This window comes from Gadus macrocephalus, chromosome 9 (assembly GCF_031168955.1).
Source record: "Gadus macrocephalus chromosome 9, ASM3116895v1".
NCBI lineage: Eukaryota > Metazoa > Chordata > Actinopteri > Gadiformes > Gadidae > Gadus > Gadus macrocephalus.
The window spans coordinates 10778465-10791349 of record NC_082390.1 but is presented as its reverse complement, the minus strand read 5'-3'; the positions used below and the strand labels follow the sequence as shown (position 1 = coordinate 10791349).

At 49.8% G+C, this 12885-nt stretch overlaps 2 protein-coding genes across 2 annotated transcripts in view; both read right to left on the bottom strand.

Moving 5' to 3' along the window:
* The window catches only part of LOC132464944 (uncharacterized), a 43954-nt gene extending 36363 nt beyond the window's left edge, over positions 1-7591 (bottom strand). Inside the window, exons 1-3 of the mRNA XM_060061578.1 lie at positions 7547-7591; positions 7029-7163; positions 6684-6899 (exon numbers count right to left, since the gene is read on the bottom strand). Coding sequence (XP_059917561.1) covers positions 6684-6899; positions 7029-7163; positions 7547-7591 — 396 coding nt within the window. The remainder of the gene's footprint in view (positions 1-6683; positions 6900-7028; positions 7164-7546) is intronic.
* Positions 7592-12409: 4818 nt separating this feature from the next.
* The window catches only part of LOC132464419 (cadherin-13-like), a 33584-nt gene continuing 33108 nt past the window's right edge, over positions 12410-12885 (bottom strand). Inside the window, exon 4 of the mRNA XM_060060779.1 lies at positions 12410-12607. Within this exon, the coding sequence (XP_059916762.1) occupies positions 12425-12607 (183 nt within the window). The 3' untranslated portion in view covers positions 12410-12424. The remainder of the gene's footprint in view (positions 12608-12885) is intronic.

The window sequence follows — 12885 nt, the reverse complement described above, 5'->3', positions numbered from 1 at the left end:
ACACACACACACACACACACACACACACACACACACACACACACACACACACACACACACACACAGGGTTACGCCTCCAGCTGTGGACACACCAACACCCCCCTCCCTCCTTCCACCTCCCTCCCTCCTCCCATAGAACATTATTCCAACCTCATGAACCTCAGAGTTTAGCTCGGCCCCAGAGGAGTTGACCCCCCCCCACCCCCCACCCTTCCCGTGAGGAGGAGCGGGTCCAAGTCGGAGGAGATAGACCAACATTTCTAACGAGCAAAGTGATCAGATCCATCTCGCCCCATTGACCATGTTAGGCTGCAGAGTAATGACTTAGTGAGAATGCACACAACACACACACACACACACACACACACACACACACACACACACACACACACACACACACACACACACACACACACACACACACACACACACACACACACACACACACACACCATTGGTATTCATTGGTATTACGGAGAGAATGAACTTTTCTTATTTTCCCAGTTAGGAGAATCATCAGAATCTGTAGATATCGCAAACACTGAGGTGTGTGTGTGTGTGTGTGTGTGTGTGTGTGTGTGTGTGTGTGTGTGTGTGTGTGTGTGTGTGTGTGTGTGTGTGTGTGTGTGTGATCAAGGGTCAGTATGTAAGTGATATATATGGAGAGATAGAAGGTAGAGAGGAGGTGAGTCAGTGATAGATGGGAGGGAGAGAAGGGGAGGTTGTTAGGGAGAGAGAGAGAGGAGAGAGAGAGAGAGAGAGAGAGAGAGAGAGAGAGAGAGAGAGAGAGAGAGAGAGAGAGAGAGAGAGAGAGAGAGAGAGAGAGAGTTAGAGAGAGAGAGAGAGAGAGAGAGAGAGAGAGGGAGCGGTAGAGCGAGAGCGAGAAGCGAGAGAGAGAGGCCAGCAGGCCCTCTTTATCCATCAGTTCCTCTGACACATCGTCACCTCAACCACCCTCACAGGTCGCCCCACCCTCCCCCACCATCCCCCCTCCCCCTCCCCCCCTCTGGCCAAGCCGGCTCCATCTCATCTCTCCCTCAACATCATCTTTCTTACCTCTATTTTTTAACGCCAGTTTCCTCTGTCTTCTCCTCTCCTCTACACATCCCTCTATCTCCACTGTCTCCCCCCTCTCCTCTTATCTCTCCTCCCTCCTCATCTCTTAACCCTCCTCATCTCTCCACGTCTCATCTCTCCTCCCTGTGGTAGAACTGAACACGTCAGTCTTCCAGGACCGATTCATCATCCTCCCATTTCTGTCTGTCTGTCTGTCTGTCTGTCTGTCTGTCCTGTCTGTCTGTCTGTCTGTCTGTCTGTCTGTCTGTCTGTCTGTCTGTCTGTCTGTCTGTCTGTCTGTCTGTCTGTGTCTCTCTCTCTCTCTCTCTCTCTCTCTCTCTCTCTCTCTCTCTCTCTCTCTCTCTCTCTCTCTCTCTCTCTCTCTCTCTCTCTCTCTCTCTCTCTCTCTCTCTCTCTCTCATCTCTCTCTCTCTCTCTCTCTCTCTCTCTCTCTCTCTCTCCTCTCTCTCTCTCTCTCTCTAAAAAAGCTTTATTGGCATGACTATTGTGGTAAACCAAACAGTGTTGCCAAAGCATTACAGTGTTCAAATTATTATGCATAATAACAAAAGAGAACGTCAGAACAATATATACATATAAACAGCCTCTAACAATATAACATAACATACAGATGTACATAATATGTACATCTGTAAAATATTACTATTATTTCTTTATCTACATATGTAGATAAAGAAATAATAGTAATATTTTTTAAATTAAATGAATGTAAAGAGAAGCTACATGAAACACATTATAGGTTACGAATAATCATTAAAATAAAACAAAATAAAAACAGTCATGCCTGGTGTAGAATCTCATTCTCTCATGTTGTAGCAAGCTAAAATAAACTGTCCTGCAAGGACGGAGCTCTCTTTTCTCTCTCCCATTAATATTTTTAGTTGGTCTACATGGGAGTTTATAAAATATGGGTGTTTTTGGCCGAATTTGCTAAAATATATTTTGCAGATATTTTTGAATTTGGGGCAGTGGAGGAGGAAGAGCTGCTCGGTCTCTACAGCAGCTCCTTCACACTGCTGGCACAGCCGCTCCTCTTGGGCAGCCATGATCTCTTATGTCGGCCTGTTTCTATGGCCAGGCTGTGAGCGCTCAGTCTGTACTTTGTTAACATCCCTCCGTGTCTAACATCAGTCACTGTGGTCTCTCTCTCTCCCCTCCCTCTCTGAGAGTCTGAGAGGATAGATAAAGAGAGGAGGGGGGAGATAGAGAGGGAAGGGGGAGATGGAGAGAGGAGGGGAAGGGAGAGAAGCAGGAGATGGGGAGAGAAGTGGGAGAGAGAGCGGAGGGGGAGAAGAGGGAGGAGGGGGAGAAAGAGAGAGGAGGGGGAGGTATGGAGAGAAGGTGGAGATAGAGAGAGGAGGGGGAGCCAGAGAGCTCTACTTATGGTAATGCTAGAAAACATTCTTTCATCAGATTCTCCATTCAACCTTTGCAGCCGCTCAGTGATGTGCTGCTCTTAGTACAAAAGGCACCGAATACCGCAGACGCACGCTGACATACTGGTCCAGAACATTCTGATGTACCAACCTGTGTCTTTATATGTAGCTACAATAAATTGTTAGTGTGTGTGTGTGTGTGTGTGTGTGTGTGTGTGTGTGTGTGTGTGTGTGTGTGTGTGTGTGTGTGTGTGTGTGTGTGTGTGTGTGTGTGTGTGTGTGTGTGTGTGTGTGGGGGGGGGGGGGGGTCCCTGTAAGGGGGGGCTACGGGAATCTCTGTGTGTGTATACAAACACACACACACACACACACACACACACAGATACAGAAACACACACATTTTCACACACCTCAAACCTCAAAACACAACCCTCCCACACACAGCCTGTGATGGCCTTGGACCATGAACTCCCTCTTTTGCCTCCTCCTCTCCTCTCTCTCACATCTACCTCCACTCTCCCTCCTCTCTATCACTCCCTCACCCCTTCCCTCCCTCCTCACTCTCCTTCCCTCCTCCTCTCTATCACTCCCTCACCCCCTTCCCTCCCTCCTCACTCTCCTTCCCTCCCTCCTCTCTATCGCTCCCTCACCCCTTCCCTCCCTCCTCACTCTCCTTCCCTCCCTCCTCTCTATCACTCCCTCACCCCTTCCTCCCTCCTCACTCTCCTTCCCTCCCTCCTCTCTATCGCTCCCTCACTCCTACCCTCCCTCCTCTTTCCCCCTACCTCCTTCGCCTCTCTATCACTCCCTAACCCCTCCTTTCCTTTCTCCTCTCAATATCTCCCTCCCCCTCCCCCTCCCCTCCTTCCTCCCTTGCCCCCGCACCCTCACCCCTCCCCTGGGGAAACAGTGGGAGGGTTATGGGTCGACTGGGAAGCCCACCGATTGGCCACAGCTGAGTAGGTGCAAAATGGGAGCTTTGGCTGCGCTACGCACCAGCGATGCAGAGGACTGGTCTGAATGACCCCCACCCCACCTTACATCTCATCACTAGTTAACCAGTGACCCAACATCTCATCACTAGTTAACCAGTGACCCAACATCTCATCACTAGTTAACCAGTGACCCAACATCTCATCACTAGTTAACCAGTGACCCAACATCTCATCGCTTGTTAACCAGTGACCTAACATCACTAGTTAACCAGTGACCCAACATCACTAGTTAACCAGTGGCCCAACATCTCATCACTAGTTAGCCAGTGACCCAACATCTCATCACTAGTTAACCAGTGACCCAACATCTCATCACTAGTTAACCAGTGACCCAACATCTCATCACTTGTTAACCAGTGACCTAACATCACTAGTTAACAAGTGACCTAACATCTCATCACTTGTTAACCAGTGACCTAACATTACTAGTTAACCAGTGACCTAACATCTCATCACTAGTTAACCAGTGACCCCAACATCTCATCACTAGTTAACCAGTGACCCAACATCTCATCACTAGTTAACCAGTGACCCAACATCTCATCACTTGTTAACCAGTGACCTAACATCACTAGTTAACAAGTGACCTAACATCTCATCACTTGTTAACCAGTGACCTAACATTACTAGTTAACCAGTGACCTAACATCTCATCACTAGTTAACCAGTGACCCCAACATCTCATCACTAGTTAACCAGTGACCCAACATCTCATCACTAGTTAACCAGTGACCTAACATATCATCACTAGTTAACCAGTGACCTAACATCACTAGTTAACCAGTGACCCACATCTCATCACTAGTTAACCAGTGACCTAACATCACGAGTTAACCAGTGACCTAACATCTCATCATTAGTTAACCAGCGACCTAAACATCTCATCACTAGTTAACCAGTGACCTAACATCACTAGTTAACCAGTGACCTGCCATCCGTTGGCCCGTTTCCTTCCTGCAGAGGACAATGCAGAGCTCCTTCCTGCAGCCTCTGCTCAGTTTTGCTCAGGTCAGCTCAGGTCGGCTCAGATGAGCTCCAGCCACGCACTGAACCGTTAACGCTCCGTCAAACCCCTGGAGGGCTCTAACCCCCCGGCTTCATTCTGCTCCTCTCCTCAGAGCCGCTCCAGGAGAAGCACGCAGGGATGTTGTCAAACGCCTCAGATCTCCTGGAGGTTTCTACAAAGCCGTCTGAGCTGAAAGAGGTGAGCGCTCAGGAGATCAGCTCACTCTCTCCGTCGTGGTGAAAGCAGTCACCGAGGGTGAACACGGGAAAACACGGTTATTTGAAGCAGATATTTGAAGCGGTTGAAGCTGAAAGGATTACCGGCCAAAGCGTCCGATGGGTAAAACGTCAACGTTTAAACGCTAAGTCAGCTTCTCCACTTCAAACTGTTCATCTCCCCGCACAAACGGGATTAGAGGAACAGACACAGATAAATTGGAATAGAATTGGTATGAATTATAAATAGTATCGTTTAAAAACTAATATTAAAATAAGTAATCTGTTAGGAACCATTTGTTGGAAAGTGAAATGGATGTTTTAATTTCAGCAAATGACATCAATTAGGGAGATCGACTTTAACAGGCTGTAGAACACAGAGCGCCGGCTGAGGGATGAGGAGCCAATTAAGAGGAGAGAGAGAGAGAGAGAGAGAGAGAGAGAGAGAGAGAGAGAGAGAGAGAGAGAGAGAGAGAGGGGCGAGAACGAGGGGAGGAGAGGGAGAGAAGGCGTCTAGGCGGGTGCTACGAAAGAGAACCTAAAGTGGAGGATGTGGAATTCTGTTTCAAACACCTTATAGCTCTGATGTCATAGCTCTGTATATGCATTTGATGTCATAACTCTCATGCCATAGCTCCGATGTCATAGCGCTGTTTCTGTAGGTAGGGGGGGAGGGGGGGTGATGGGGGGCTGAGGGTAGGGGGAGATGTGGCCTCCGGGTTAGGTTCAGGGTGGAGGGGTCAGGGTGGAGGGGTCAGGGTGGAGGGGCCGGCGGGGTTTGGGTCAGAGTGGAGGGGCCGGCGGGGTTTGAGGTCAGGGTGGAGGGGCCGGCGGGGTTAGGGTGGAGGGGTCAGGGTGGAGGGCCGGCGGGGTTAGGGTGGAGGGGTTAGGGTGGAGGGGCCAGCGGGGTTGGAGTGGAGGGGGCGGCGGGGTTGGGGTTAGTGAATCCCACGGCCAGCGGGGCCAGTCCCAGCACGGCCTCCAGCTCTGAACCCTGGGGTTAGGGTTAGTCTGACCTACAGCAGGTCAGTCTGTGTAAACACGACTTCATCAACCATTCCACAGGACCTCTCCTTCTGTCCCTAACCATCAGCGTCCCATCGCCACCGTCGCCACGGCAGCAGAGCTGCCCCCTCCTCCCCTCTCCCTCCAATATCCATCTCATTAGCATACATTTTTCCTTAATTGAGCTTAAACGAAAAATAATGTCAGCCATTAGGCGGTGTTGAGCCAGTGCCCTCAGCCCTGTTGTCTCAGGGTAAATGTTGACTCTCTGGATCCCACGTGGCGCCCAGGGACTGTAGTCACTGCCTCCCGTCTCCTTTATGCTAAATGTTCTCTGCTACTTAAGTTATTCTTATCTTTTGAAAGCTTCATTTAGCAGCTTGGTTTTATGTAAATTTTTTCTTTGCATTGCATCCAATTATTTGATGCCACTGCATCCCCTGCATATAATGAGCAACAGAAGCTGGTGCTATCATAACTTAATCCACAGCCCTCCATGTGTGTCCTGATGTGTGTCTGAGGCACAAACAGGATCAATAACTCCAGCGGGGAGCGGGAGTTTCTCGGCTTGCCCAGCTGGGGCCGTTACAGGTGTGAGCGCACGACGTGTCTCCCCGGACACGTCAGGCATCGAGGGGAGCTGAGCGGCGCTATCGATCCGGCTCTTCGCCAGAGCTGGACCAACACGCTGCCACGGAACAAAGCTCCTCACAGAACCAGAGGCTCCTCACAGAGGAGAGGAAGAAACCAGAAACAAGAGCTAGCACCAAGATAACCAAACACTAACATCAAGACGACCAAGCGTTAGTATCCAGAGTTCAAAACCCCAGCAGGGAGCTTCCAACCCTCAGCAGGGAGCCCAGAGCATTGCGGTGGAGGCTGGCCTCTGCTGGTCCAGCTCCACTTCCCTCTCAGGCACACCAAATCAACTCCATGTTAGAGAACTGCCCTCCATCAGAGAACCATAAAGAACCGAAGGAACAGCAGGAGCCTCTTCCTCTCCTCTGACACAGCAAGGAAACTGGATTAGAGAGAGGCTGAGGAACCAGTCCAGCACATCAGGGTCAACCTCGGGGTCAGCCTCGGGGTCAGCCTCGGGGTCAGCCTCGGGGTCAACCACGGGGTCAACCTCGGGGTCAACCTCGGGTTCAACCACGGGGTCAACCTCAGGGTCAGCCTCGGGGTCAGCCTCGGGGTCAACCACAGGGTCAACCTCAGAGTCTGCCTGAGGGTCAGCCTCAGGGTCAGCCTCAAGGACGACCTGATGTTATGTAGCGATGGTTGTCGATTTGTGAGAAAGGTCGAGGGTCAGATTGAGGCCCAAGAGGGGAGCGGTGCATGCTGGGAATCTGACCTGGTATGAGTCCGAGGCCTCGCGGTCCAGGGAGCGGCTGACGGAGACCACCCCGGTCTCTGCGGCGATGGAGAACAGACCCTGGGGGTCCTGGTCCGCCCCGGGACCCGTCAGGTGGAAGGTCTGCTTCCCCTGCTGCTCCAGGGACATGACCTGCACACACACACACACACACACACACACACACACACACACACACACACACACACACACACACACACACACACACACACACACACACACACACACACACACTCAGAGTCTCTCAGCTGGTGGTGGAGGAGTCCTCCCCAGGTTGCCGCAGATTTATTGCGTATTTATGATATTTTTTTAGTATTCATTTCGTTGTAGTTTTCATTTGTATCTGTTCTTTCTGCTGTGACACTAGAATTTAAACTGGGATGAGTAAGGTTTTATAATATCTTTGATTTGACATCAACTGGCTCAGGGTTCAGTTGTGTTTCAGCGTATGATAATGATAAGAAAAGTATTATAATGTGAATAAGGAGAGTACTCACGTGAGCCTGCCATCGACAGCACGGCGAGCAGCCAGCAAGGAACATGTGGACAGAAACACAGGAACCCGTTAGCTAGCACTTAGGTGAACCCGCTAGCTAGCAGTAAGGTGAACCCTTTAGTATTAAGGTGAACCCATTAGCACTAAGATGAACCCGTTAGCTAGCAATAAGGTGCACCCGTTAGCTATGACTAAGGTGAATCCGTTAGCTAGGACTAGGGTTGCCAACCGTCCCGTAAAATACGGAATCGTCCCTTATTTGGCAATTAAATGTTGCGTCCCGTATTGAACCAATACGGGACGCAATTTGTTCCGTATTTCCATAAATGTCCAATACACATGTCTGTCACACACACAAATACTAAATCTAACAATAATGATCAAAACAAAACACAGGGAATACTACGGTCAGCAAAATTGTCGCGGCGGGATCTACGCAAGACCCGCTCCGGTCATCTGTGTGTCTGCGCATGCGTGTGGTGGTCACGGTTGCCTAGCGACAGACACCACACACCGGCGCTGCTCACAAAACCTGCGCCTTTTAAAAATGTCCGCTACACCCGATACTCGCTCCACCACGTCCTCAAAAGCGTAAACGCTTGCAGAAGTACGGACGTGAGTGGGAAGACGCACATCCTTGGCTGGACAGCGTCAGTGGAGATGTTTACAAGGCAAGTTGTAAAATATGTCGGCGAGTGTTTTCAGTGGCGCACGGTCTGACATCAGACAGCATGCAACAGGACAGCATGCAACCTTCTTCTCTGCAATAATATCCTCTCTCTCTTTGAGGAAGTTGTAAAGAAGCTGGAGAGTGATGAAACCACCTGTGTTGAGTTATATTCCATCATGGAAAACTTCAAGCAAAAGCTCACACAGAGACGAGATTAACAGTTCTATGGCTACTTAACTAAATTGAAGCTGCAGCGTCTCCGTCCACTTGATGCTGACATGGCAAGGGCAGATTTTACTGCATTCCTCAACACAGCACTCTCATATGTTGAGAAATGGTTCAACTTTTCTGAAGACTACTGGTTGTTCTCACTGCAACCTCTCTCTCTGCACCATGGCACCATGACCTTTACTGACATTGAGAGGGTGACCACCAAGCTCAACCTCATCCATAAAGTCAACATGGATGAACTTTATGATGAATGCTCCACAGCAAAACCCATTCTGAAGAGGCTCAAAGAAGATGCTGAAGATGAATGGAAGTCCAAAGGTGTGGCTGCCAGGTGGGTGGCTCTCTTTCGAGTAGCTGACCTGCCAAACATGCTGTCTATCACCAGACACAGCATCCCAGCATCCACTGGATGTGTGGAAAGGATCTTCTCCAGAATGGCCAACAAATGGAGTGACTGCAGGAACAGGTGCTCCACAGAGCTCATGAGAAGTGAGCTCCTGATCACTCTCAACTTTGAGCAGTCCTGTTCAGAGTTTTACAACAGCGCTTTGAAAGACAAAGAGTTACTCAGTGCTGCAAGGAGTAACAAGAAGTACACCTGGTAAAAGAAGTAACAGTTTTGAGGGGAGGAGTAATGTTGAGGGAAGGAGTAATGTTTTGCACTTTCTTTTTTTACATAAGTTTATAAGTGTTTTTGTTGTTTATTTGTAGGCCTACTGGTTTTTTTTGTAAAATTTTTCAAAGAGAGTCCCTATAGTTATGCACTTAAAAAGTAACATGAAGTTCTCCTTTTATTTAGTTTATATTTTAAAAGTTCATTGCTGCACACGCCACACAGAGATTTCATTCAAGATTTAATTGACTGCACTTTATAAGAGAATGTTATGTGGTAATAAAGCATTTCAAGATTTAAGTATGACTAATTCCTTTCTTGATCAACCCTTTACTAAAAACACCAGCACAAAATAAAACATACCACTGCTGCGGGCGCCCCGCCCCACAGGAGTCGGGCCCGTGGTGGGCGTCCCTTATTTTAATTTCTGAAAGTTGGCAACCCTAGCTAGGACTAAGGTGAATCTGTTAGCTAGCACTAAGGTGAACCCGTTAGTTACAGGGGAGGTGACCCGTTAGGTGCAGGTGAACCTATGTATCTGTACAGGTGAGGTGTATCTGTTAGCACTAAGGTGAATCCGTTAGCTCTATGGTGAACCCTTCGGTACAGGTGCGGTGAACCCGTTAGGTACAGGTGCGGTGAACCCGTTAGGTACAGGTGCGGTGAACCCGTTAGGTACAGGTGAGGTGAACCCTGGAATCTAGGAGCTCCAGCGTTCCGCTCCTCATTTGAACGTTCTGCTGGCTAGCTGTTTGTGAAACACTTGTGTGCTTCAACAACAACTCTGTTTCTCCGAGCGTTGAGAAGACGTTTGGGTCCAGCATGAAGGCTCCTGACCCAGTCGACTCACTTCTCCATCGACAGCGTTTGGAGGAGTCCTCACCTGGAGGTGGAGGTGTCCTCAGCAGTAACATCTGCTCTGTGTTCAGTGTGTTCAGCGGAGGATGTGAGAATGTCATCACTGAACCCTCAGCCTCTGAACGTGTTTGTTCAGCTCCTCGTTACGGCCGAGCGGCTCCGGAATAACGACACCGTTTAACCTCCCGCCGATAGCAATTATAGTCAATCAATCAACGACCAGACCTGTCCGCTGTCTGATAACGAGCTAATGAGATGTATGCTAATGTAGCTCTCTCTCTCTCTCTCTCTCAGATTAGGTATTCAATTATAAATCTATCATTCCACTGGCCAATCAGATCCATCTGATTAAAGTCTCGACCCATCAACCTAGACTGGATCTTCAGTTGATTAGTTTGACCTGGACAAGTCAGTACGTAAGAGCCACGACACCAAGGTAACAATGGCTCACTGTTTCACTCTGCTGTCTCACTAGCCTGTCTCACTCTGATGTCTCACTCTGCTCTACTCAACCCCCACATGGAGAGATAGTCTTTATATTCCTATAATAATGTTTGTTTTGACGAGCCACGCACGCACGCACGCACGCACGCACGCACGCACGCACGCACGCACGCACGCACGCACGCACGCACGCACGCACGCACGCACGCACGCACGCACGCACGCACAGGTTGGGGGACCATTCTTGCAGCCAAGGTGGAATTTGAGATTGGTTTGTAGTTGGCAGTCAACAGTCATCTTGGAAGGTGGAGGGGATGCGGGGAGAAAGAGATGTAGAGAGAGAGAGAGAGAGAGAGAGAGAGAGAGAGAGAGAGAGAGAGAGAGAGAGAGAGAGAGAGAGAGAGAGAGATGGAGAGAGAGAGAGAGAGAGATGGAGAGGGTGGAGGAGAGGTAGAGGGAGCGGGAGAGGAAGGGGGAAAGGGCAGGGCAGAGGGAGAGGAAAAGGGAGAGGGAGGGAGGAAGGAGGATCAATTATGGATGAAATGATTGCTTGTGAACTTGATGACAGAAGTTGGTATTGGTGTTAAGTTTGGTGCTTTCTTTCCGTGTGTGTGCATGCATGCGTGTGTGCATGTCTGCATGCGTGCGTGCATGTCTGCATGCGTGCGTGCGTGCCTACGTGCCTGCGTGCGTGTGTGTTTGTGTGTGTGTGACAATGTGTGGGTAAATAATACATCTGAACCCTGGGAGTGCTTTGATCTCCAGACACATAAAGCCTCATCCCACAGTCTCTTTGAGGAGCAGTTATCTGGTTACTTATGGATGTGTGCTAATGTAAGCTAGCTCCTTTACTATTCCTTTGTTGTTTGTTGAGTTGAAACTTGGCTTACCCTCGTGCGCACACCCTCTGAGTAGCAAGACTGGTGCCAAGGCAAGACAAAAGGGACTTTAATGGAAAACACACGCACACAGCTAGTGTGTGTGTGTGTGTGTGTGTGTGTGTGTGTGTGTGTGTGTGTGTGTGTGTGTGTGTGTGTGTGTGTGTGTGTGTGTGTGTGTGTGTGTACACGTGTATCTTTGTGCGTGCGTGTGTTTGTTTTAGTATGTATGTGAGTGTGTGTGTGTGTGTGTGTGTGTGTGTGTGTGTGTGTGTGTGTGTGTGTGTGTGTGTGTGTGTGTGTGTGTGTGTGTGTGTGTGCATGTTTGATGTAGGTACACCCTTGTAGCTGACCTGTTTGTGTGTATGTATCTGTGTGCGTATGTGTGCGGGTGTGAGTGTGTTTGTATATGGATGCATATGTATTTGTGTGTGTTTATTATTACTCAGGGCCAGGAGGGCTACTGAAAACAACTGGAATAATTTACCAGCCTCTGATTGGTTTGAGCTATGGAGGGACTAATCAACCCCTTACGACCGCCGTCTCCTCAGCCAATCATGGGATTGAGGTCTGAGTGGTGAGATTTAATTGGCCGTGGATTTTGAAGTGAAAAGACTGGTGACAGTTAACAGATTTCCTTTTTACAATCATTTGTGAATGTTAATACTAATAGAGAATTAATCTATAGATACTTAGAATACTAAAGTGTCATAGATACGTAGACTACACACACACACAAACACACACATACACACACAAACACACACAAACACAAACACACAGACCGAGGTCAGAGACTTCTGCTACTCTTTCTGTCAACAAATCGCTGGATGAATCAACCCCCGACGACCGGGTCTCCCCCGACGACCGGGTCAACCCCGACGACCGGTTTGCCCCCGACGACCGGGTCAACCCCGACGACCGGGTTGCCCTCGACGACTGGATCCCTCCCTCACTGCTACACATCATTCAGGCTCCATGGCTCAGTTTGTTGAAACTCTTTAGGACAACACAAAATCAGCCCCAGACCGCACCCTGGGGGCCCCAGACCAGACCCTGGGGGCCCCAGACCAGACCCTGGGGGCCCAAGATCGTTCCCTGGGGGCCACAGACCAGACCAGACCCTGGGGGGCACATACCAGACCTTGGGGTCCCCAGCTACAGACCAGACCTTTGGGTCCCCAGCTACAGACCAGACCCTAGGGGCAACAGACCCTTGGGTCCCAAGCCCCAGACCGGCCCCGGGGCGCTCACCCTGCCGATGACCCTTGGGAAGGGGCCCCTCTGGTTCTCAGTGACCATCATGGGGGGGACCAGGAGGGACCTCTTGGCCCTGGAGCCCGGGACCTGGGGCGGACGCAGGACGTCCTGTGGAGAGAGGAGCAGAGAGGTTAGTCTGAGGAGACCCTCTCCTGGGTCAGGGGTCCCTGCAGCTAACCCTAAAGGGATCATACAGTTCTTCTCCTGAGCTGCTGATAAAGAGAGAGAGAGAGAGAGAGAGAGAGAGAGAGAGAGAGAGAGAGAGAGAGAGAGAGAGAGAGAGAGAGAGAGAGAGAGAGAGAGAGAGTAAGGGGGGAGGAGATAGAAAGAGGAAAAGGGAGGGAGAGGGAGAGAGAGAGAGAGAAAGAGAGGGAGAGGGTGGGAGG